Genomic DNA, 27,137 nt, shown 5'->3' with positions numbered 1-27,137 from the left:
ATTCTCAGCTCTGTTACTTAATTTATTTTTATGTCTTTATCGGCTGAAGTATTCGACTTCCACAAAGATTTCACAGAGGTGGGGGAAGAGATTCTTTGGCTGCAAAACAGTTTTAAACTATTTGATTAGATAATCAGTAGTATTTTCCATAGTTAAAGTATCTGAGTTGATAAAGTCTAGACGCCAGACAAATGGGAATGAGACTTCCATAGTAACCTGGGCTATCATGCTTTGTCAGTGTCACTGAACATTCTCCTATACTCAGAGGAGCCCAGAGGCTCACAGGGGTAATGGACTGAAGACATGTGATCACATCTCCCCATCAGACCCTTCTCCATTCCCTAGCACCATGCCCAAATAGGATGGTCAACTCACCTGAGAATCTTCTCAGGGGCTTGTTCCCCTGTCACAAGGTCATAGCCCCTCTCAAGTGTTGTATAAGGCCAAGGTCTGTGGGGAGAATGGGAAGGAAAGGGAAGAGGAAATGTCATTAATCAGAAGCAGGTGGGATTCACATGTGGAATTAAGAATTTATTTAAAAACAACCAAAACTCAGAAGTAATTGTTGGGTCAGATTATTTACATCATAAAAGAATGTCTCCATTTAACAGGACTTGAACATTCATATGTCCATTTAGAAAGTTTGTGTGGCCATTTTGAATCTGGTGCACCAAAAGTTATATCTGGAAAGGTGACATTAACTTCAGTCTTCATTCTCTAGAGGATTCATCAGTCATGCATCTATAGTACTAAAATATGATTTTTGTGGGAAAGGAGGATTCACCTCCTATTGGACTTTGCAGAGCACAACTGTTTCAGAGAAAGAAGCTTCTTTGTGAAGAGGATTTGGGTATCTTGTAATAAAACAGAGGAGGTGGGGATGGATCTTACACAGTTCCTGCCTGGTTGTCCTGTGCCACTCACCCTTCACTTTGTCCCCAGTCACTGCGCACACAAAGGTGTCTGTGCACAGGGTCAGGCGCAAATCCTTCATGACAACTGCACTCTCCTATAAGAGGAAACACAAAAGAATCTTGTCACATACTGTCTTCTCAAAACAGGCTTCTCCTTATTTTCTTGGGAAATAAAGTGAGCTTCCTATTTTTGAAAAACCCTGTGGAAAGAGGATCTACTGGTCCACTTGTCATTTTGGTTAATAAAGAGTCCATTCATTTCTCTATCCATTCATACATTCATTCAATAAACCCGGGACACATGCTACATCATGTGTTCTGCTAAGCGTTAGGGATACAGAGATTAAAGGGACATCCCAGACACTGAAGGAATTCACAACTTGATGAAGGATAAAGAAAGTAGCCAGGTAATGAATGACAAATGGAGGTCCAATTTTTAAAAAAATTAAATTATGATAACTTGTATGTACACTAAAAAATCAAATTATCACTATTTAAATGAACTAGTCTTAATCATTCATAAGCCCCAGATCAAGTTCCACTTCATAAGAAAACTTTTTCGTTTTCCATTTTGAAAAAGAAATAAGTCTTTTGCTTCATTTTCTCATCTTATTTATTTTTCATTATCTTTTTGTTATTATTTACAATTAATTGTCCTCTCTCTTCTCCCTTCCCCTTACCTTCTCCTCTTCTCCATCCCCTGTTCCTTTCCTGGCATCTATTCATCCATGCCACCATCCCCATCTATCCACCCCTTCATCTTTTTATGTCTTAGCATGTCTTACACCTGGTTGCTCAAATGCTTGTTAGGTACCCATGCAACTTTAAGTAGATTTCCCCACTGCTCACACTCATTTCATTAGGCCAACCCATGTCCCATTTCCTAGTCTGTTCTCTGAGTTCAGAATCCTGGAAGGGTTTTGGAAGTCCTGTGCCCTACCCTCTTGCTGTGATCAGCTATACTCCACTATAAACCAAAGATCAGAGAGTATTTTTCAATTCAGTTAGTTATTGGCTTTTTCTAAAATAATATGTGGTATTCTCATAGGTGATTTATGAAAAATAGATTTTACATAAAAATAACTTAAGGAAACAGTGTGTCATGCCAGTGGAATGTGGTTTTCCATGAGGGTGATGTGTATATAGATTTTCCCAGACAGTTCATTTTAGGGACCTTGGGTAGAACAATTCATGGCATTCTCATTCTGTGAATCCTACCATGGGAAACCCTTGCAGGAGATTTCCTGGCTTAGCCCACTGCCTAGAGCAAAGTAGGTGCTCAACAGGTTTGAGTTGATTAACTATTTGCTAAGGCTCTGAGAAATTTCCAGACGATTGCTGTTAAACTGCAGATGGCCACACTCACACACACAGATGAACCTGAAGCTTTCCGATTCCACATTGATTCTGAGTGGTGTCATCCAAAGTTCTCCAAACATATTCCATGGAAATGTATATTCTAATGGAGGGCACTTGAGGACCCTGAAACTTTTTTATTTTAATGCCTTTTTAAAAGCTTTATTTTTCAGTATCTTTACAAATCAAAATGAAAGAATAGTACTGAGATGTTACATGCCAGAATTTAGAACACTGGAGCGCATCGTCACATTAACTCAGGTAAACGCACGTTGTGCAGGGCTCTGAGAAAGTGAACAAAAACACACAGTTTCTGTCATCTCAGTTTCATCAAAGAGGTTACTGAAACTGGGATCCATTGTGAGAACTAGCTCTTGCTACTTGTGACAACATATCTTGTGAATCATTATACAACAAAAACAAAACATAACAATAAAAGGACAGTAGCATAACCCAGACTCTATAGCGATCACTCATCACTCCTGAGTTCAACAGCTCTGTACTCATCAAGGACTCTCAGAGTGGTACAGATGGTTAATGTGCTCAGTCACTAAAGGAAAAGTTAGAGGTTTGAGCCCACCCACAGGCACCTTAGATGAAACGCTTCTGAAATCTGCTTCAATGACCAATTAAAAAAAGTTAGACACTGAAAGTTCTACGGAGCACAGTTCTACTCTGTCACACTTGGGGGCACCATGAGTTGGTATCAGCTTGATGCCAACTGGTAATGGTACTGATAGTCATCAAATGACCTCACTATTTTCATGAATGAACTGTAAGTGTTTTTTATTTGATCATATACAAAACATTTTGAGTGTCAAACTCCAATTTGTTTTATATATTGCAATTCTAGTTAATCTTTATATTCTTGTTAAGTACTGTTGAGTCAGTTCCAACACAAAGTGATAGGGTTTCGGAGGAGTGGCTGGTGGGTTTGAACCACTGACTTTGCAGTTAGCAGTTCAGTGCATATCCTACATCACCACACCATGCCACTTGCTGTTGTTTTGTGCTGTTGAGTCGCTTCTGATTTATAGTGACCCTGTATAAGGTTTCCAAGGAGGGGGTGGTGAGCTTGAACCACTGACCTAGTGGTTCAAACTGACCTTGCAGTTTACTTAGTAAATATCTGGCAAAGAAGCATAGGCATAATAAATGTTAGTTCAACTGAAATGGCAGTAAATAGAGTATGGAGTAAGCATGGATCAGAGATAGTATTCAAAACACTCAGGATAAGGTTGGTGAAAAATAGCATGAGGAAAAGGAAGAGGAGGGATAAAAGGAGGAGAAGAAGGAGGCATTTCCCTTAGATCTTCTCTGGGTACCTGATACACATCAAGAGGGCTGCTCAGGGCAGCTCTGCTCTCTGCAACCCTTCTCCTTAACAGCTTGTCAGGTGTCTTCTACAGAAGGGGTATGGTGTAACTATGTGTAACCTGATTATTGCCAAAGGTAAAGGTCTGTGGTCCTTGAGATTTCAATGGGCATAATTTACCAAATAGGGGAGAGTGTGGGCGTCACTAATGATGTGTTAAAATGCAACAGTCCCTTCATGAAATATTCACCACTTTAAACACGTCTAATATTAAAGATTAAAAGTCCTGGGATTTGTCCTCGAGACTCCAAGGACTGATTTATGATCTGCCACCAGCCACGGGCCTCATGATTCATAACAGGAGAGGTAAAATGGTTACCTCTGGCAAAGGGACAGGAAGTCGGGCAGGGGAAAGGGAGGGGAAGACGGTGCTTTTTTCTTTAAGTGAAGGGCAAGAAATGAGGTGACAATCTCCCCTATCAGTGACTAGAGAAAGGGCATGGTCTCCAACCTCCTCCCTCTTTTTGGGACTATTGATGAGAAGAGAAATGTATTAGGAAAACGGTGCTGCTGAATTTTTCTCTTTCCTGCTTGTGTGCTTACTAGGCAATGTTTCCCTTCCTCAAAATGGATCATTAATTACTGACATTCATTATGCTGTAAATATGTATTTTGCAAATGAGAGGCATCCACCCCAAGGGCCCCCTACAGCTGCCTGGAGAACAGGAAGTGAGGCAGAGGGGAAAGCCCATGGATTCTAGAAGCAGACAGACCTGGGTTCTACTCCCTGGCTGTGTAATCTCAGTTTCCTACTCTGCAGAATGGGAGTAATAGCAACGCCTTTCTCTCGGAGTATATGCGAGAATAAGTAGATGCTCTGTGAATTAGTTCCCTCCTTTTCATTCCAAGCTGGCCACTGGGTTCTGGCATATGCTCATGTAATAACTCCAGGGGTACTGAGTAAGTGATCTTCTTTTCTCCGAGCCTTAGTTTCCCCATCTGCAAAATGGAATGTCGGAGTAGATATATGGATATATGTTCATTAATTCTGGGTGCCCATGAGAATCTGCTGTACTGTCTGTTTTGTCTTTAGAATCCCTAACCTCTGTTCTCTAGACAACATTTGTTTTAGCTTCAGCTGTGATCACTCTTAGCAGGCAGGCTGGGTAAGGTCTGGTGAGATCTCCATCAATGCCACGGCTATTGGTTTTCTTGACTTCTGTTTGCCATTTTGCTGGCTCAGCTAACTGTCCACTATTTGTAACAAAGCATTTCCTTCTTGCAAGATACAAAGCTTCTGAAAGTCAGAGCTGAAGATTAACCCATTCCCTGGGTGAGTTCTTCCCAAACATCTGCTTCTATGCACCCAAATAGACTATCAAAGAACGACTCTTCAGGGACCCATGTAGACATTGCTTGTACCTGTTGACTGTGAATGTGTGTCCATGATCCCTAACCCATGTCACTACAAGCTCCATGAGAGTGGAAGCACCTTGAAGGACATGATCATACCAGCTTGCTTACCACTCCACCCTAACACCTTGCTGCATTGCCTGGTATACTGTGGGTATTCAGGAAATAGATATTTGAATACATGAAGAAATATGTTTCACAGTAGCAATTCCTATGCCAATGAGTTAGACATTGATTTTATTTACCTGATTTCCCCAATTAAACAGAAACAATCTTGAGTACAGAAACCTCATCTTAATCATCTCTGTATTCCAGTAATTAGGATAGTGCCTGATATAAGGTAGACAACTCATTTGTTGAATAAATGAATGGATAAATATATGTATATTGTCATTGTCATGAATACCAGACTGAGTTCACTTAGATGATCAATGAATCGAGTGAAGACTGGAAGAAACATTCTTACATTCACGACAGGTATCTGCCCTGGAAACGCAGAATGAAAACATGAGTGGTCTCTAAAATAGAATTTCATCTCCCTTACTATCATCTAGTTCACATCTTTTGAGCTATATTTTTCAGGAGGAATAGGTCAAGTTTAGAGAGTGAAAGGATTTGGCCAAAGTCACTGGGCAAATTTCTGGGCCAGCATCAGGATCAGAGCACAAGGTCCTTGATCACTGCTTCAGTGTCTTTGCCACTACACGGATGGCATTATACCTTCAGCAATTCCTACAATTATTTTTGTTTTTTACTCCTCTGACATTTCTGCATTCCTATAATGAGGATGCATTGCATTAATGAACAGTAATTTTTTAAAAAAGTCAAATGAATATGAAATAGCCTTAACCACATTAAAATATGCATTTATATGTAATTGATAAGACAGACCTAAAAAACAATCATAATGTCTTCATTAAAGTGGTTCCCATAAGGAAATTCAATTAAGTGACTCTGTTGAGCTAGTAACTAGAACTTTGTATTATCTATAGTTGAGATGCATTGCTTTTTAAATATTTACTCTTTGTGTCTCCTAGGTCCTATTTATTGAGTTCTCATTTTATGTTGTATGCAGTCTTACTCCATAAACTCTTGGGTGAAAATAATAGAACCTCCAGATTACAAACGATCTGAATTTATCTTGTGTGGTGTTCTCGTAAACCACTTCGAAGTGGATAGGGTGTTCATCATAATCATACAAAGTAGAAGACTCAGTGCAACTGTTCAGAGTGTAGGCCCTGGAATTACTATATTTGGATTCACATCTTAGGTCTGCCGCTTAGACTTTGGATCAACTTGTTTAATTTGTTTTACCCCTCTCAGTCTTTTTCTTTATCTGAGTTGTTGTTGTTGACCCTATGAACAATGGAATGAAACACTGCCTGGTCCTTGGCCATGCCCATGATGGATTTGTTCTCTCCTAAAACCTATTCAACATCATAGCAACATGCAAACCACCAACGTGCGAACCACTACTAACAGACAGGCAGTGGTGACACATGAAAAATGAGAAAATTCCACCACTGAATTACACTACATCATACTTCATCTGGAGTCCTAGTGTGGCGCTGTGGGCTAATGCACCAGACTGTAAAGTTTTTGAACTGCAAGACTGGTGGTTCAAGCTCACCAACTGCTCCTTGGAAACCCTGTATAAGATCGCTATGGGTCAGCACCAACTCGATGGTACTTAACAACAACATTCTTTATCTGGATTCCTGGTGTGGTGTTAATCCAGTGTAGGATTAGCCACTGGACTGCTATCCTCAAAGTTAGAGGTTCAAGCCCACCAGCTACTCCTTTGAAACCCTATACAGGGTCACTATAAGTCAGAACCAACTCAGTGACACTCAACAACAACAACATTCCTTATATTTGATGAAGTTGTCAATGTGTATCTACTAGAAGGAACATGTGCAGTTTTAAGCATGTATAACATTATTTTGCTGTTGCTGAGAACACATACAACACACACCCATTCAACAGTCTCTACATGTCCTTTGCTTATCTTGGAGTTGTGTAGCCATTCTCATGCTCCTTGTCTGATTAATTCCTCCCAATAACATAAATTCACTGCTCCCTAAGGATCTTATCTAATCTTTCAAATTGTCAATTTGATTCCATATAGTCATTTAAAGAGCACAATGGTCATTTTTTTACAAGAGAAACTACAAAGTTTTTTGGTTTTCAGAAGAATCCTAGAGGCTGTTTTTAGTTTAAGGCCTAAAGATTAAGTCAAAGTAATAGTTTCAGAGGTTCATTCAAACTTCATGACTCCAGGAAGTCTGGAGTCCATGAGAATTTGAAAAATTCTGTGCTGTATTTTCCCCTTTTTATCAGGATTCTTCTATGGAATCTTTGGTCAAGATATCAGTAATTGGCATCAGGCATCATCCAGGTTTTCTGGTCTCATAGCAATGAAGGAGTCCTGGTGTGGTGCTATAGGGTAAGCACTGAACTGCAAGGTCGATTTGAACCACAAGGTCAACAGTTCAAACCCACCAGTGCTTCTCGGAAACCCTGTACAAAGTCACTATGCGTCAGAACCGACTTGAAGGCACTTAACAACAATAAGAAGCAAAGACTGCAGTTGTTCATGGAGGCAATTGTTGTTGTTAAGTGCCGTCGAGTCGTTTCCGACCCATAGCGACCCTGTACAGGGTTTCCGAGGCTGTAAATCTTTACAGGAGCAGAAAGCCTCTTCTTTCTCCCGCGGAACAACTGGTAGTTTCGAACTGCTGGTCTTAAGGTTCGCAGCCCGATTCGTAACCACTATGCTACCAGAGCTCCACACATTTTATATGCTCTGCTTATTCCTTGACTCTCCTTCCTTTGCTGTTTCAGGAGACTGGAGACCAAGTGTTGTAACTTGGATGGCTACTTGCAAGTTTAAACAAGGAGATAGAACAGAGTCACTAAACATGTTATTAAGCCAATTAACTATCATGTTCCATGAAACTGTGACCCTAAACTTACAAACCACAAAACCATATCCGATGAGTTTTACGGTGGCACGTAATCAGCCTTAACAGTTACTCGTCCTTTTGGTTGTTGTTGTGAATATGAGTATACGCATCACACAAGTTTTTAGCGTAGTGATTACGAATCGGGCTGCGAACCACAAGGTCAACAGTTCGAAACTACCAGCTGCTTCGCGGGAGAAAGATGAGGCGTTCTGCTCCGGTAAAGATTTACAGCCTCGGAAACCCTGTTCAGGGTCGCTATGGGTCGGAACCGACTCGATGGCACTTAACAACAATAACAACAACAACCTTTTAGCAGCAATTACTGTAATAGCAATGCAACCCTTCCCTTAATCAATGTGACATTTCATTACCATTAATTCTCCTTCCCACCATCCCCCACTGCCAGTGGTAGCCGGTAACGGACTTTGTTCTCTATATATTTGTCTTTTCAGATAAGTGAATCATGCAATCTTTGACCTTTTCTGACTGATTTATTTCACTCAGCATAATGTCTTCAAGTTCCATTCATAATGGAACATTAACAAAACTTCATTTCTCCTTCTGAGTAGTTTTCCACTGTACGTATATACCATGTTTTGTTTATTCATTCATCTGTTGATGGGCATTTGTTTTCACTTTTGGCTATTGTGAATAAAGCTGAAATAAACACAGGTCTACACGTCTCTGTTGAGGCTCTGCTTTCAAGTCTTTTGGATATATAACTAGAAGTGTAATTGCTGAGTCATATGGTAATTCCACCACTTGTCTGTTAGTTTGTTGTACTGTGGTGGCTTTCATGTTGCTGTGATGCTGAAAGCTATGCCACCAGCATTTTAAATATCAGCAAGGTTACCCATAGAAGTCCTGGTATGGCACCATAGCATAAGCACTTGATCTCAAGATTGGTGTGATCCACAAGGTCAATGGTTCATACTCACCAGGCGCTCTGTGGAAACCCTATACAGGGTTGCTAAAAGTCAGAACTGACTCAATGGCACTTAAGAACAACAATAGGGTTACCCATGATGGGCAGGTTTCAGCTGAGCTTCCAGACTAAAACAGACTAGGATGAAGGAGGGGCGGACTACTTCTAAATGTTTAGCTACTGAAAAACTTATGGGTAGCAGTGGAGCACTGTCAGATAGCACCAGAATATTGAATATTGAAACATTATGAAGAGCACCAGAATATTATACGAATGGGCACAACATCAGTAGCAATGGGGTGAAGCGTAACAAGGATTATGAGGATGGTTCAGGACCAGGCAGTGTTTTGTTCTGTTGTGAATAGAGTTGCTATGAGTCAGAACTGACTTGATGGTACCAAACAACAACATGGTAGTTCTGATGTGGTGTTGTGAGAACAGCACTGAACTGAGAACAAGATCGGTGGTTCAAACCCATCATCTGCTCCTCAGAAAATCTGTGCACAGTCATTATGAGTCAACACATAACAACAACAATGGTAGTTATAGTTGTAGATTTTTGGAGGAACTACCACAATGTTTTTCAAAATGGCTATACCATTTTGCATTCCAATTGGCAAAGGAAAAGGATTTCAATTTCCCCACATCTTTGCCAACATTTGTTTTGTGTTTGTCTGTTTAGCCATCTTAATGGGACTGAAATAGTATTTCCCTGCAGTTTTGATTTGTTTATATCTGATGGATAATGATACTGTGTTTGGTGACTGAATGTTCTCTTGGGTGTATGAAGCCCTTTGTTGACTTCATGATTGTATTATTTGTCTTGTGTAAGTTGTCATAGTTACATATATAGTCTTTTGTTGTTAGATTACTGATAGATATATGGTTTGGGAAGATATTCTCCCAGTCAGTAACTTGCCTTTTCACTTTTTTGGGAAAAGGCTTTTGATGAACAAAATTTTAAAGTTTTGTGAGGGCCCTTTATTTATTTTGCCTTTTGCTATTTGGACTTTTGTTATTATATTAGGTAATCCAGTGATAAAAGCTAAGCCTGATGATATTGCTTCTGATTGTTGCAAAACTTTCTCATACTAGTGTGAGCATTTAAGTCCTTAATCTATTTTAAATTTGGTTTTGTATGTGGTTTGAGCTATGGATCTTATTTAATTTTTCTGCACGTGGAAATCCAATGTTCATAGTACCATTTAGTGAATTTTTTCCTCCTTGAATGGACCTAGTACCCTTGTAAAAAATTAGTTGACCTTAGATGTGTGGGTTTCTTTCTGGACTCTTGATTTTATTCTTTTGGTCTGTAGGTCTATTGTTTTACCAGTCCAAGACTGTTTTGATTACTTTAACTGTATGTTTTTTACTGTTGTTAAGAGCCATCAAGTTAGTCCCGACTCACAGCAACTCTGTATAGGGTTTCGAGAAATAGCTGGTGAGTTTGAACTATCAACTGTGTGGTTTAAAGTCCAGTGCTCATTTCATTGCACCACCCCAGGAGACCCAATAGCTGTATTATTGTTGTTAAATGCCATCAAGTTGGTTCTGACTCATAGCCACCCTATATCGGGTTTCGAGGCTGTAAATCTTGACAGGAGCAGAAAGCCTTATCTTTCTCCTGTGGAACAGTTGGAAGTTTCAAACTGCTGATCTTGCGGTTAGCGGCCCAACATAGCTGTATGTTGGTGGTGGTGGTATGCCGTAGAGTTTATTCTGACTCATAGTGACCCTGTGCAAGGCTTCCGAGGCTGTAAATCTTTACGGGAGCAGAACGCCTCATCTTTCTCCCGCGGAGCAGCTGGTAGTTTCGAACTGCTGACCTTGCGGTTCGCAGCCTGATTCATAACCACTACGCTACCAGAACTCCTACTATATTTTAAATTGAGGAAGGGTGAGTTCTCCTGTTTTGTTCTTCTCTTTCAACATTGCTTTAGCTATTTGGGGTCTTTTACCATATAAAGTCGAGGATTCTTTTTTCTCTTTTTTTTTTTGTAAAGAAGGCTATTGGAATTTTGAGCAGGAGTGCATTGAATCTATACATAGCTTTGGGGTGTACTGACATCTTAACAATATTAAGTCTTCCAAGCTGCCTCATGCAGCTTTCCATCTTTTAAAAGTCTTCTTTAATCTCTCTCAGTAGTGTTTGACGGTTTTTATTATATTCATCCTTCATGTCAAGGATTAAGTGATTTTGAAAAGTGCTCAGCAAACAATAGGTCCTGGTGGTACAGTGGGTTAAGCATTGGGTTGCTAACCAAAAGGTTGGTGGTTTGAACCCGCTAGGCACTCTGAAGGAGAAGTGTGAGCCAGTTTGCTTCCATAAAGATTTATAGGCTTCAGAAACCATAGGGAGCAGCTCTTCTCTGCTTTACAGGGTCCCTATGAGTTGGAATCAACAACAGTGCGCTTTTTGGTTACTCAGCACACACAGTCCTTGTCATCTTTCACTTTGAGTCAGATGTTACTCAAAAGCACTTAACAACGACAACAAGAACATGATTGCAGGTAGATGTTTTGTTATTATTCTTGGATAGCAGAGGCCCATTGAGCAGTCTGCTTTAGTGGGAAGAAGACATTCTTAGGTGGAAAGATGGTCTCAATTCCATGGTATGCCCTTTGATAAGTTTAATGGATTTCAGTTTCTCACTTTGTAAATTTGGGGCATCTTATATGAAAATAATCTCCAAATCTGGGCCCTGAGTTCCCAGAACCAGTAACATCTGTTGCCTTGATCGGTATCTCTTCCATTTGAAGAAGTTATAGGTACAGACCAAACTGTCAGCTAGTGGTTGGCTGCCTGCTCCATCCCCCACAGCTCAGAGGCGCTCACTGACTTACCATGTGAATGTTAGATAAGTGCAAATCCTTCTTCCTGGGCCCGCCTGGCTGTCTGGCGCCCCTCCTCCCATCCTGTCATCCTCTTTAGGATTCCATTTTCACTTGCTTTCAACTCAGTCATCACTTATCATCACAGGCCAGGGATGCTGCCTGCTGTTCACTTTCCTATTTACTCTGCTTGTCACTGTGGCTTGTAAAGACACCTCTCTGGGCCATCAGAGCAAAAAGTATGGCTTTCTTCCTTGCTCTGACTCTATGAGCCACCTTGGGCTGTTTCTTTGCTGTGTCCCTGGAGTTCAGTTCAGAGCCAGGCAAATGATGGGGGAGGAAATGGTAAGGCATAACATTTCTGAGGACCTGCTTGTGCTAAGAGCACTGAGGCCAGTTGGTATAGATATGTGACCTCATTTCATCTTTGACTAGTACCTCAAAGTACTATTATGTTCATTGTAAAACAAGGGAATTGAAGCTCAGACTCTACCAGTTACTTGGCCAGCATCATAGAGCCAAGGCTTCAAGGCTCAGCACCACACAGACCACAACAATGAACATACCACAAGGATAACAATAAAAAAGATGGCCACCATTAGTTTGACAATTATCATGTGCTAAACACTTAGGGAGAGTCCTGGTGTGGCACTGTGGGTTAATGCGCCAGACTGCAAAGCAGTTTGAACTGCAAGGTTGGCAGTTCAAGCTCACCAGCTGCTCCTCAGAAACGTCTATACAAGGTCGCTATGGGTCAGAATTGACTCGACGGCACTTAACAACAACAACAAGAAGACTCTTGGGTAGCTTTGTTGTGGCCATAGTAGGATAGGCACTGGACTGATAACTGCAAAGTTGGCAATTCAAACCCCACCAGCTGCTCTCAGAAACCATATGCAGGGTCATTGTGAGTCGGAATCGACTCAATGGCAAATAGTAACAGTAACAGGCACTTAGAGAAAAAGTGAGAACCTTCAATCTATGACCATTCAAAGTAGTTTTTCTTTCCAGGTATTTTCTAAAATTCCACTATAGCTCAAGGTAAAAGCTTCACTTTAACAAATTTCCCCTGCTCACATGAAATACTTTATGTGAGGATTGTACTGCTAGCAGAAATGACCCATCGGGGTAGCATCCTAACTTCTACTAACTGAGCACCTACTGTGTGTTGGTTTGACCTAAATAATTTCTGATGTCCATGAAAACACTGGAAAGAAGATGTTGTTGGCTCTGGTTTGCACATGGTGAAGTTGAAGCTTAGACGGGGTGAGTAAACTTCCCAAAGTGCCAAACTTGTGAGGAGAGACGTGACACCTAAGGCCAGGTCATTCTGACCCCTTCCAAGCCATGAAATGCTGCTCTAAGAGGACAACTTTTAGAAGAGTGCGGGAAAGTCACAGGAATAGGAGATGAGGAATGCTGAAGGAAAATTTAGTAATCCTGTGGGTAACTGAATAATCGGCCTTAAATTCTCATTTCTCGGTTGTTAAGTGCTGTCGAGTTGGTCCTGACTCATAGTAACTCTACATAGGGTTTCCAAAAGCATCTGGTGGGTTTGAACTGTCGATCTTGTGGTTAGCAGTCCAGTGCTTATCATACAGCACAACTCCAGGACTCCTCATTTCTCTGTAGTTGTATGCATTTTCATCCTTGCCATAGCTGATGGTGGGCAGAGAGAAATTTCTTCTCCCTATCCTTCATCCCATCGTTTGTCTTCAGGCTTGGCATATGAGAGTAGCAGACATAATGTGAACTGAGGCTTGAAATGTGTTCATGTGATTGGACTTGCACCTGTCCTTTGCCATGAGAACAACTTGCTCCCACTAGTAGCTAATTCAAAGCGGATAAGTAACATGAGGAGCACATTGGAACTCAATCTTAGCTCAGAGTCAAGTACAGCTGAATCTTGGCTAGTTCAGCCCACCCACGGATGTGTAATAGAAGGAAAAATGCTTATAGTGGTTGGCAATGAAATGTGCTTGCTTATTTTATAGCATTATTGCAGCAAAAGTTGCTGATACACCTCAAAACTTCATGTCCTCATCTCTGTGAATGATGGTCTCGCCTTCTTGGAAATCTTAGAAAAATTCTGACTTGTTAGTATGTTTTCCCTTATTCTCCAAACTGTTTTTGTATTCCACTGACTGTATTTCTCAGTGTCATTCATGCCTATTCCTTACCATCTCTCCTAACTGCCATAGCCCTGGGTCAGGCTCTCAACACCGCTCCTGTGCACTATGCAAAAGTCTTGTCACTGATGTCTCTGTGTTTTCACTGCCCCTGCTGGATGAATGGTCAGTCATGTTTTCAAAGAATAGTTGCACTCCTGTTCTGTCCTGAAAGCCCTCAGAGTCTTCACAGTGCCTTAAGAGTAAAGCTCATACCCACAGGTAAAAGCCATTTATGACTGGTCCCAGCCAATCTTTCCAATCTTTTTGAGAGAGTTTCTTGAAGGCTCCCCAAAGCTTCCGACCGCCAGTCTATCATGACCCCACTCCATGAGAAATGTAGTGCCTCAGAGTTGGAGACCCATAGGCCTAAAGGAGACCAGTGCTTCTGAGGAAGTAGGAGGAGAGGGAAAATTAAGTGGTAAATGCTTATTAGGTAAAGTAACAAAATAACAAAATCAATTGAACAAATCTGGATAGAAGAGGACTTCAAGGAGTTGAATGGGGGCTTCAAAAACTTCCTGAAGTTTCTTTGACAAGCAGTGTTTTCAGGGAAAACATTTTAAACTGAGCACTCTCCTTTTCTATGTCTCTGTCTTTGCATCTGTAAAATGAGTAGACAGTACTCAGAGATTTCTAAGTGCCCTTCCAAACCCATTTGAGTCCCAATTCTTGGTTCCTCCTCTAACATATTGTTGTCTTGTCTCTTGATGTCAATATTTTCCTGGGGGCTAGCGGGTGGGGAATATGCTAGGATATTTGGGGTGTTGGGGAATAGAGGCTCAGGAGACAGAGAAATGTGATTGAAGTGAAACATCAGGAGAATGTGAGTTTAATTTGGACCTTCATGAAGTGAGGAAGACTTCTTTAGAAATCCATTCAGCCAAATGTACCATGTAACCCGGGCCAGGTATCTTTCCTCTCCGGTATGCACTCTTTATAAAGTGAGGAGGTTTGTCTTGAAGACATTCTCACAACATCACTTGAATGTCTCTGATGCTTCTTCCTTTCTTACAAAGCTGGAGTGAAATGTTCCAGCCATGTTTTCTCCAAAACACTTGAGACAAAGGTGAATGCCTGCATTTTAGCTGCCAGCACCTCATTGCCATTTTACAGCAAGCCTCTCAGAGTAAGAAGCAAAAAAAAAAAAAAAAATCAGAGGTTAAAAGGTTCCGGTGCTAAAGGCCAGTAGTCAGGTCTGACGGGGATCAGAGTTCTTAATCATAACTACAAGCAGACTAATTGGCAATGACTCAGTGAATGTGGGTAGTCTATGTGGATGGCTCCAGGCTGCGGAGAGGCCACCAACCAGGCCACACTAGATCCTCTACTTCAGGGTTTCAACCAAAGTTCTCCCTCTCCTTTATTCCCCATTGATCTAGCCTCCTTCACCCCTCAGGGCACCACATACATGATGATCTAGGAATTAATACAGGGAAGAGAAGCCTATGAGGATGAGCACTTCCTCAAAACTGTGACTGACTGAGGGTGGAAGGGAGTGAAGGAAACTCATAAATGACCTGCAAGGGATACTCACACAGATATCTGCAACAACCAAGAAGGACCTGGCTCTTGATGACTAATGGGACACTGGTTTGCATTCTTCTTGCTACTCCCCACCCTTTCTTCATCCCAGAGCTCTGCATTATCCAAGCTTCTCAGATAAACCTGGAAGGACTTTGGGGAGCCAAGGGAAACAGCCTGGTAAAAGGAAAGGGGCTTGGCAACCAAAGGCATCTGAGTTCAAATCCTCAGTCTATGAACCACTGACAGTGCAGCTTGTAAAAATCACTGGACCTCTCTGGGTTTGTTCCCTCATCAGAAAGAGGAACTCTTTAACATTATTTCAAAAAAATTGTCACAAGGATTGGCGGTAATGTATGGAAAACAAGGACCACATTTCCAAATATATAGGCAGCATTCCGTAAGTGGTAGTGTTATTATTCTTGCTGTCCACACTGCTATGGTTGCTACTCCTGCTATTGAAGCTGGACTCCTCCAGGTCGTGTGCCCCCTGCTTTGGTGGTTTTGCCCCTCTTACTTGTAGCTACCCTTCCTGGCTTCCTGCTCTGTTAATCCTCTCTTTCTCCTCCCTATGTGGTCAGACTTTACTTCTTCAGACCAGGGGCCATTCTCTACAGCTTCTCTGTACCTGGTAGCAGAGAGCTGGAGCTATCTGATTCTCTATCCTCAAGCAGCTAACACTCAGGCAGAGGAGACTGAGAGGAAAATGCATCACCATAATGAGATGTGCTTCCATCTGGAAGAGAGTAAGTGCAAAGGGCCTGCAGGGCCAGAGGAGGGATTATTGTACTCTGCCCCAGGGTCAGGGTGTACACCTGAAGAAGGAAAAATGACAGCAATAGGGGATTACTGACAGGAGGTATTCTAAACTCCTTATTTATGCATGCAATCCTCACAACACTCCTACGTGGAGGTAGGCTCTCTCCTTACCCAAGCACAGAGGGGCTAAGGAACTTACTTTCCTCAGGCCACAAAGCTAAGTGTGTCAGATCAGGATCTGAATCCAGCCAGCCTGGCTGCAGAGATTGTGCTGGTATATCACCCATTGCCCCATCCCCGATGTATGTCCACCCTTTCTAGCAGGATTAAGAGTTTTCTAGACAGAAGGAATAGCAGTGCAAATGGAAAATGGTGGTTTCTTTGAGTTCCAGGCACTGGAGGTAGAATCAGAGAACTTAAAGGGCATTGAGGAACCCAGGCCTCACTTTGCAGGTGTTGGCGAGCAAGTCTTCAGAGCCCCCAAATCTCCTCTACAAAACCAAAACAAATCCAAATGCACAGTTGTTGAGTCGATTTCGACTCATAGTGACCCTGCAGGAACTGGTCCGTAAGATTTCCAAGGCTATAAATCCTTATGGAAACATATTGCTACATCTTTCTCCATCAGAGTGGTTGGTGGATTTGAATCACCAACCTTTTGGTTACACTTAACCACTGCACCATCAGGGCTAGTGTCTACAAAAACAGTCACTGCAAAATACAGAATTCAAATGACGCAGGTGGAGAGAGACAGTGCAGAACAGAGAAGATAGATGCTGGAGTCAGAACAAGGGTTAAACTCTGCAATTGTCATCTAATAGCGCCTGTGACATTGTAAAATCCCTGGTCTTTGGCTAAGACTCAGTTTCTTTATTTCTAATAGGAAATTAATCATACCTGCCCTTCTCATTGAATAATGTGATGAGGGCCTGATTCCCAGTGTTGTTGTTGTTGTGAAGTGCCATTGAGTCGGTTGTGACCCATAGCGACCCTGTATAGGGTTTCCAAGGAGCAGCTGGTGAGCTTGAACTGCCGACCTTGCAGTTCAAATGGACTTGCAGTGCCATACCAGAATTCCATGATTCCCTATGTGGTTGATGGTGGTTATGTTCTGTGGAGTTGGTTCTGACTCATAGCGACCCTGTACAGGGTTTCCAAGGCTGGCAATCTTTATGGGAGCAGAAAGTCTCATCTTTCTCCCGTGGAACAGCTGGTAGTTTAGAACTGCTGACCTTGTGGTCCACAGCCCAATTTGTAACCACTATGCTACCAGTTGTTGTTGTTGTTGTTAAGTGCTGTCGAGTCAGTTCTGACATATAGCGACCATGTATAGGGTTTCCAAGGAACAGCTGGTGAGCTTGAACCGCCGACCTTGCAGTTCAAATGGCTTTGCAGTCTGATGCATTAGCCCACAGCACCATACCACCAGGACTCCATGATTCCCAGTGTATGAGTCCATAAATATCTCCTGCTACTCTTGTGATTTTTATTAGAAAGCTAGTTGTCTTCATGTTATGTCTTAACCATGGCTCTTATACTAGGCACCTTGGTAGTGGGAAAGACTAGAGATGCTTGTGGGATATGTTAAGCATGCTGGTTTTGTTCCACTATTTCCCATTTAATCTGGCCAACTGCTCTGGGACAACCAAAAACCAAAATCCCAGCCATTGAGTTGATTCTGATTCATAGTGATTCTATACAGGCTTTCTGAGACTCTGAATCTTTACATTATAGGACAGCCTCATCTTTCTCCCACAGAATTGTTGGTGGGTTTAAACTGCCAACCTTTTGGTTAGCACATAGCATCACTAGGGCCTCTCAACTGCTCTGAGAATCAGGTGCTAATGTGTTGATTCACAAGTGAAGAAACAGAAACTCCCAGGAGTTGAATGACTAGCCCTAGTTCACATAGCAGGGAAGTGACAGGGTCAGGAATGTGGACCCAGGTCTGCTAGGCACTGGAGCCTGAAGCCCCTTTAGCCCTCACACTGTGTAGCACAAAGGAGTTCAGCATAAACCGTGTGTCACTCATGATAAGCCACCTTGATGACCCTCCATGGCCATCTGGCAGACCTCTCTTGAAACTTTAAAGGAATGTAGGCTGAGCTAAGGTGTTGTGGTTATCAATACCATACGACACTGGAGCTCTGTTTTCCCTTGAGTTACCCAACACTGACATTGTTCCTGACACTTTTTCTTTCTGAGCCTCATCCTTCTAATCTAGAAGACAAGGAACATACGCTCTGTCCCACTCCTGTTCACAAGAACGCTGTGAGCATCAAGTATATACTTAAAGTATTCAAAGCCCATGATGATTAATAATGGAGTTGTTTTTTGCTGGAACAAAACCTGAAACACCACACTGAAATATGCAAAATAAATTAAGCAAGGGGTAATTACTCGTTCTGCAAAAGGATTCTTCAGTCCACAAAAAGAGATTCACTGAAGTTTTTCTACCTTCCCAAGCTTCAGCTAACTACGTGTGTTTAAAATCAAAATTTATTTATAAAATCAAAGCAAAAAATTAATGATTTAACAGATCTGTACTCTGTATACAATAGGCCAGCCTTATCTGTCTGTCCTGCCCATGTTATTGATGGCATAAAGCAAGAGGGTCCAGAGACTCAAGGGTGGCTGTCAGAGAAGGGTGGAGTCTTTGCTTGGATCTAGTCATAAATTTGGGATAAAGGAGAACTTCTGGATAGAATGTGAATATCTGCACTGTGTTTCAGAGGGGTCCTTCCTCAGAGTGACCTTGGACCCTGATACAGGCAGATGGTCAGTGTCATGCCAGCTTCCCAGGGAAATTAAAAAGCTGTCATTCCTAGGCCCTTCCATCTGGAATATTATACCATTTTACAAAATGTGTAAGCTCAGCTGAACCCAAGCAATTTTCACTTGGCTAACCACATTCCTAATTATGTTCATATTCATTTTCCTTTTTCCCCCTCTTCTGTCCTGTGCACCCACCCAACAGGCCCACATCTCTATCTCTCTATTTATCCATATATGTTGTTTCTGTAGCGGTATCAGTTTCTCGCTTCTCTTTGTTTCTATCTCTGTATTCTTCGCTGTTTCTGTCTCCCTTTCCCTTGAAGCTCTCTGCAGAGGAAAGAGCTTGTGTTTAGAGTAGGAATCCCAGATCCATCTTCATTCCCTCATGCATAAAGAAGAAACAAAAACCTGTTTACTTCAAAGGGTTGGTATAAAAAGTAAATACGTATGGTTTTTAATCTTGTTGTGTGTCATTGAGTTGATTTTTGACTCACAGCTACCCCATGTGGCAGAATAGAACTGTCCCATGCGGTTTTCTAGGCTGTAATTTTTATGGGACAAGACTACTACTGTGGAGCCACTGGGTGGGTTCAAACTGCTAACCTTTCAGTTAGTAACCTAAAGCTTTACTGTTGTCTCCCAGGCCTCTATAGAGCCCGGCATGCATTCATTTACTTTTAATTCCAGTCCACCTTCCCATCTACATTTTGTTCTTGACTTCTCTCATGTTCCTTCTTTCCTCTCCCTCCCCTCTCTTCTCTATCCTCTGTGTCCTTCTCACATACACCCACACCACAGCCTCCTACCCCAGGTAACCCTGACTTTCTGGCAAGGATCTAATTGCAGAACAGCACAGGTTCCCATTACTAAGAATCCCCTACGTTCACAAAACAGCTTACAGTACATTTACTGGTATATGATGGAGAATTGCAGTGAATTCTTAAAATGAAGCAATGCATGTCAAAGCGGCCTGCACTAGGTAGGGAGTCAGAATCCTCTGTGAATGACCATCCTCTGGACAATATGAGAGATTGCGGCAAGCAGCAGGTTATTCACATTTTATCTGACCTGAATCCTGTGGGGCTTCATGCATTCCGGAATCATCTGTTCTCTGGAAGTCTCAAAGTGACCAGCATACAAGGCAGATGCCCCTTGCCGAATGCATACAAGGATGCTATAAAAACTTCATGGACAATTTTCCTTTTCTTTCGTTACACTTTTCCACAAACTTTTTGAAGCCCTCTTGGATACCCTGTTGACTGTTAGAAATCCTGTTAGAAATGGTGTTGTTGTGTGTCATCAACTCTATAATCCCAAACCCAACCCAACCCAATCCACTGTGGTTGAGTCATTGAGACACAGAGCGACATGAAAGGCCAGAGCAGAACTGTCCCAGGGGGTTTCCTAACCTACAAATCTTTATGGGATCAGATTGCTGGGTCTTTTCTCCAGCTGAGGGGCTGATAGGTTCAAACTGCAGAGCTTTTAGTTAGCAGCTAAGTGCTTAACCATTGCCTCACCAGGACTTTCTTAGAAATCCATCTAGAGAAGTTTTAATTAAGAGATCATTCAATACTATAATCAAAAAGCTGGGACGCATATATACTCCTGCTCTTTGAAAGTCTTTAATTATGAACATTGAAAGGAAAATTGCCTTTAGTTGTGTGGGAAAAGTGAGACCTGGGGATGCAATGGGCTGGCTTCCTACAAATGGTATCCAAATAGCCAGACTTTAAAGGTGAGGGCTCCAGCAAAGTGCTGTGTTTTCAATGGTTTTGTGAGGTCCCTTCTACACATAAACCTGCTATTGTGCCTTCCCTTTCATCAGGAAGGTTAAGCGTTGCCAACACTCAGGGGGTCTTTTTGCCCCTGATTTAATAATTCCCATTTGTTGAATGCTTGTATGCACCAAATAATATAGCAGGTCCTTTGTACTGATTATAATCTTCACAACAACCTAGTGAAGGTGAATAGTGTTCTCTCTTATTTTAAAGAACAGAAAATGGAGACTTAGGGGCGATTTGTTAAAAATCCTCCCTCTGTGAGGAACACAGCCAAGATTTTAACTCAACTCTGTCTGGCTTCAGTGGCTACACTCTTCTCATTTTGCTGACTGCCCACCATGAACACAACTTGACAATAAGCTCCTTGCTGGGTGGCTGTGTCTCTGCTGCTTCTGTCCCTATGGACTCACTCAATCTTGGTGCTCAGTCAATGTTGTGAAAGGAAACGTTAGTGGAGGCTTTGCCCCAGATGCCCTGCATAGAAACCTTTATTTGCATGAATGAGTATACCTGGTCCAACCTTGCAGAACAAGCAGAAACATGGCCAGAGCTAATATCTCCTTCACACTTCATAAAAGATTCCTGAAGGCAGTGACTCAGGTGGCAACTGAAGGTCTACATTCCATGGATACAATAATTTGCCCGTTTCAGGCATTCTCAAGAGGTAGTCCAACCAAGCACTGGAATGGAGGTCTGGAGACCTCTGTTCTACCACTGACTTACTAAGTGATCTGGACAAAACTCTGACCTCTGAACTTCAGTCTCTTCCGATGTAGAATGAAGGAGTTGTACGAAGTTATCTACATGGGTTCCCTTCCAACTCCGAAACTCTTTGTTCTATGACTTCCATTTGTCACAGCTAGGAGAATCTCTGAAGGCTTGTAAGGAAGGAGGGTTGGAGAGGCAGCTGACATGAATTAATATTTTTACTTGCCCAAAGAGACCACACACCTTGATAAGCTAGAGATTCCCAGAGAATTTCTGATTTGGCAGCACAGCTAGGCATAGGGCAAGATAAATGAGGTGCATAGAGTGCAAAATTGAAAGGGGCAAGTATAGGGTTGGTGGGTTTCACTCTTGTTCCCACCCTGTTTGACTTACTCTAGGATCATGAAATAGATATTTAGCAAAGCCATATTCCACTCACTAGTGTATTTTTTTTTAAATATGCATATTATTTTACTCGCTCTTTTCACCTCCTGTTTTAGGTCATCAGTGTCTTCATCCTCTGGGTACCTGGAGGGACAGTGTGAAAATAACCTGGCGCTCACATAAGTGGGCAATATGGCAAACAAAGTCCTCATCTCTTATGTCAAAATCTGAAACCAACTGACCACACAGGAAGTTCCAAGGGGCAAAAGCATGCAGCTTCTTTTGCTTATTATCCCCATTTTGAGTACAACATCTGGCTCAGTAAATAACTGGAAAGGATGAAATGCAGTATCTGGATTCCAACCACTTCTCTTCACTCTCTCTGGTATCACTCCGGCTCAAGTCTCCAGTATCTCTGTTGGATGATTACATCTGTCTTCTAACTGGCTTCCCTGCTACCGTACTTGCCACTGTTCCTGCAAAATTTTCTCAGTGCAGCAACCAAAGTGAGCTGGTTAAAATGTAAGTCAGATGGCATCACCCATCTGCTCAGAATCCTCCAGTGGCTCCCTGTTATGTTCAGGTAAAAGTTAATGTTCTTACGATGCTCTACTAAATTCCATGGGCTCTGGTCCTCTAACTTCTTTCTGACCCCATCTTCTGTCATCCTCCTGTTACCCAGTGCAGTTCAGCTGCATTGTCCTCCAAGTGCTTCCTTATATATATGAGGCACAGTCCCATTCAGAGCCTTTGTACTGACCATTCTCCTTTCCTCCAGCAATGCACAAAACATGCATTTGCTCCCTCACTTTTTCAATGATGGTTTCCCTGATGAGCAGGCTTAAATGCAGCTACCCCTGACCTGAGCATCTATAGCTCTCCATCCCTGCATTATTTTTCATAGCACTTGTCATCTTCTAACATGAAATTCTATTTATTGATTCCTCCTTGTATTTTAATTGTTTTCCCCTTTCTGTCCCACTAGAATGTGAGTTTAATAATGTCAGAGATTTTTGTCTGTTCTGTTCATTATATCAGTATCTGACAGCCTACTCTGAGTTCTTGCTCAATACCTGTTGTTGTTGTTGTTATGTGCTGTTGAGTCGATTACGACCCATAGCAACCCTGTATAGGGTTTCCGAGGCTATAAATCTTTATGGGAGCAGAAAGCCTCATCTTTCTCCCATGGAAAAGCTGGTAGTTTCAAATTGCTAACCTTGAGGTTCACAGCCCAATTCATAACCACTACACTACCAGAGTTCCTTGGCTCCATACCTACTGAATGTTAAATGAGCAAATGCATATATGAATGAATGAGTAGCAAAACCAGTCTTTCAACTTGCATATCAAAGCATTAAATCAGACTAGGGGTAAAGAAACTTCTGTTAAAAGCCTGAGAGTAAAAGTTTTAGGGTTTGCAGACCATAGGAACTTTGCCATGTCTGCTCAACGTCCATTTCAGTATGAAAATAGTCAGAGACAATATGTAATCTAATGAGCACAGCTGTGTGGCAATGCCAACTTTATTTACAAAAAGCAGTAGTTGGCTTGTGGATCGTAATTTGTTGACCTCTACAAACTGGTGTGGCGCTGTGAGCTAATGCGTCAGACTGCAGTCGTTTGAACTGCAAGGTCTGTGGTTCAAGCTCACCAGCTGCTCCTTGGAAACCCTTTGCAGGGTCGCTTTGGGTCGGAATCAACTCGACAGCATTTAACAACAACACTATATAAAGAGCTCTGGCAGTGTAGTGGTTACGAATTGGGCTGATAACCTGAAAGTCTGCAGTTCGAAAGTATAAGCTGTTCCGCGGGAGAAAGATGAGGCGTTCTGATCCCGTTAAGATTTACAGCCTTGGAAATCCTGTGCAGGGTCACTATGAGTCGGAACTGACTCCATGGTACTTAACAACAACAATATTATATAAACTCTTTTGGGCCAGACAGTGAGTCTGTTTTGCTTCCTGATGAGTTTCCTGTTTACTGTATAGTGGTGGTGGTGGTGGTTAGGTACCGTGGAGTCGGTTCCAACTCATAGAGATCCTGCATAGGGTGTCCGAGGCTTTAAATCTTTACGGGAACAGAAAGCCTTCTCTTTCTCTCACGGAACCACTGATAGTTTTGAACTGCTGACCCTGAGGTTAGCAACCCGATTCATAACCACTACGCTACCAGAGCTCCTTTTATAGCACAGTACACAGCTTATTATTGTTAGTAAATAAATATTTTCAATAAATAACTTTTATTTTGTTTATTTGTGGTACTGTGCATTAGTGTGCTGGGCTGCAAAGTTGGTTTGAACTGCCAGGTGGATGGCTCAAGCTCATGAGTTGCTCCTTGGGAACTCTATACAGGGTAACTATGGGTTGGAACTCATTCAACAGCCCTTAACAACGACAACAATTCTCTATCACAACACTGTCTACTAGAACTTGCTGAGATGACAAACTTTACACCTGTGCTGTCTAATATAATAGTCTCTAGTCACATACGGAGTCCTGGTGTGGCGCTGTGGGATAATGTGCTGGACTGCCAAGTTGGTTTAAACTGAAAGATTGATGGTTCAAGCTCCTCGGAAATGCTATACATAGTTGTTGTGGGTCAGAACTGACTTGACGGCACATAACAACAACAGTTAAATTAAGAAACAGTTCCTGGGTCAAATTCACCACATTTGAAGCATTCAGTAGCCACATGTGGTTTTGTTGTTGTGGTTGTTATGTGCTGTTGAGTTGGTTCTGGCCCATAGCGACCCTATACAGGGTTTCCAAGGAGAGAATGGTGAGCTTGAACTGCTGACTTTGTGGTTCAAATCAACAATGCAGTGCATTAATCCAAAGCACCACGTTAATTTGACTAGTTTACAAGTAAATTTAAATAAACGCATATGGCTAATAGCTGTCATATTGAGAAGAATAGCTGTATTTTGTTGTTGTTGTTAAGTGCCATCGAGTCGGTTCTGACCCATAGCGACCCTGTACAGGGTTTCCGAGGGTGTAAATCTTTACGGGAGTAGAAAGCCTCATCTTTCTCCCGCAGAGCGGCTGGTAGTTTCGAACCGCTGACCTTAAGGTTCGCAGCCCGATTCGTAACCACTACGCTACTATTGCTTCATGATCTAATTCCAGTCACTACTCTTCCAGGAAGTCTCCTTGACTGCTAAGGCTCATGTTGTCATTCTTAAGTGCCATCGAGTCGGTTCTGACTCATAGCAACCCTGATAGGGTTTCCGTGAAGCATCTGGCAAGTCTGAACTGCTGACCTTGTGTTTCTCAGTCCAGTATGATCCACAGCGCCACACCAGATGGCCAGCTAAGGCTCATAGTAACACTTTTTGTGGGGGGAGGAGGTTGATTCCACCATATTTATTTCATTAAATCCATATTTTGGTCCAAAACTATAATTATGTTGTTGTTGTTAAGTGTCGCAGAGTCAGTTCCAACACATAGGGTTTTCAAGGACCAGCTGCTGGGTTTGAGCCACCAACCTGTGGTTGACATTCCAGTGGTGATCCTAATAGCCAATGATTACTGAGTTTTATGTACCAGGCATTGTGCTAAGTGTTTAATATACTTTATGTAGTTCAATCCTCTTAACAACTCTTTGCTTTAAAGGTGAGAAAAATGGACACATGGTGAGTAGTAAGCAGAGTGCCCAACGCAGTGCAGGAAGGACCTGAGAGGCAGGACCGGGATTTTAATACCCCAAGCTCTCAACCGCCACAAAATGTTGCCTCTTATTTAGTATAAATACCTATCTATATGGTGTCTATCCTTCTAGAAATAAAGAAGCATTCTCCATCCTCTTGGTAAATTGTACAAAGTCAGAATTGGGCATAGTGTTGCCTTTCAATCAGATTTGTAGCACATAGACTTAGAAAAAATTATTGTGAAGTGTCCTTGAGTCAGTTCTGACGCCTAGCCATCCTATATAGGGTTTCCGAGGAGCTGCTGGTGGATTTGAGCAGTGAGCAGTCCAGTGCTTATCTGACAGCGCCACCCAGGACTCCTATAAAGATTTGAAAAATGTTAAAAAGCTTTTAGGGATGATTTAGGTTTTGGAATATTATAGGACATGCACCATGTGCTAGTTCAAAACCTCCAGCCACTCCTTGTAAACCTATATAGTGCCACTGTGAGTCAGAACCAACTCAATGGCACTTAACAACAAAGTATATTCTTGCTAATAAAACGTGGTCCTGAAAACTAGAGCTCTCCTCCTTTTTGGCATCTGCACCTAAAAGATAATCTTCAGAGATGTTTCAGGTTACCTTCTTATATGCAAATTTTCAGAATGAGATGCTAATGCCCCCATATCCACTCTCTTTCACATTGAGGAGCAAAGGGCACCTTGTACTATTGTTGTTGTTAAGCACAGTGGAGGTGGTTCAGATCCATAGTGACCCTGAGTTTGAGCTGCCAACCTTGTGGTTAGCAGTCCAGTGCTTATCCTACAACACCACATCAGGACTCCTTATACTATTAGGGGTATCAAGTTCTCAATAAGGAAAGTTTCATGATCTCTTTTATAGCCCATTCTAAACCTCTTGTCCTCAGTTTTTGCCGCTTCAAGCTCTCTGAAATTTTTATGAACTTACCTTTAACACAGATTGTCCTTTTTTAAAGGATCTTAACCCTCTTCCACAACATAACATTTTATAACACATTTAAACCAAATATAGCAAGACTCCCAAACAGAGATATAAAATGGTTTCTCTACAACTCATACATGCTGCCACAGATCCACCCTTCAGTTCTGCACTCTTCCCCTGTCCCCAATCCAATTGGGTCCTTTCATGTTTTCAAATCAACTTGTTCTTTGAATTATTTGTCCAAAGGATTCCTGCCTACTTCTGAAAACTCTCAGCAAATACGTATCAAAGGAAGAATGCCTTTCTTTTCAATGTAAGCAAAATTTTGCAACACTGACTCATCAAAACAATTAATTGTCTTTCAGTCTAGGTCCAAATCCCAGCTGTGATACTTAGTAACTACATGACCTTGTGAATGTCAATCATTCACTGTAAAGCACAGCTTCTTCTATGGAAAATGAAGATAATAATAACTACCTAAAAGGGTTTTTATAATGATGGAAATGGTTATATAAAACCTCAGCATGGTGCTTGGTACACAGTTAAGTGAATAATAAGTTGTAGACGCTATTATTGTTATTAGACCACTATTCAAATAGCTCCTGATAACTCACCAAAAGTCCACCATATCTGACTTTTGCTTAGTCATTCCCATCTGCTATTTACAGATAATGAAGCTGCATCAAATGGATCAATCTGCTGAGAAAATGGGGTTTTTATGATGAA

General features: G+C 41.8%; 1 protein-coding gene across 3 annotated transcripts in view; it reads right to left on the bottom strand.

Moving 5' to 3' along the window:
* ASTN2 (astrotactin 2) overlaps positions 1–27,137 on the bottom strand; it is a 1,331,668-nt gene that overhangs the window by 724,703 nt on the left and 579,828 nt on the right. For all 3 annotated transcript variants that reach the window (XM_006865679.1, XM_006865678.1, XM_006865680.1), the window contains 2 exons: positions 925–1,009; positions 376–450 (listed from right to left, as the gene is read on the bottom strand). In XM_006865679.1, coding sequence (XP_006865741.1) covers positions 376–450; positions 925–1,009 — 160 coding nt within the window. The remainder of the gene's footprint in view (positions 1–375; positions 451–924; positions 1,010–27,137) is intronic.

This window comes from Chrysochloris asiatica, unplaced genomic scaffold (genome assembly GCF_000296735.1).
Source record: "Chrysochloris asiatica unplaced genomic scaffold, ChrAsi1.0 scaffold00081, whole genome shotgun sequence".
NCBI classification, from domain to species: domain Eukaryota; kingdom Metazoa; phylum Chordata; class Mammalia; order Afrosoricida; family Chrysochloridae; genus Chrysochloris; species Chrysochloris asiatica.
This window is presented reverse-complemented; position numbering and strand designations above follow the sequence as displayed.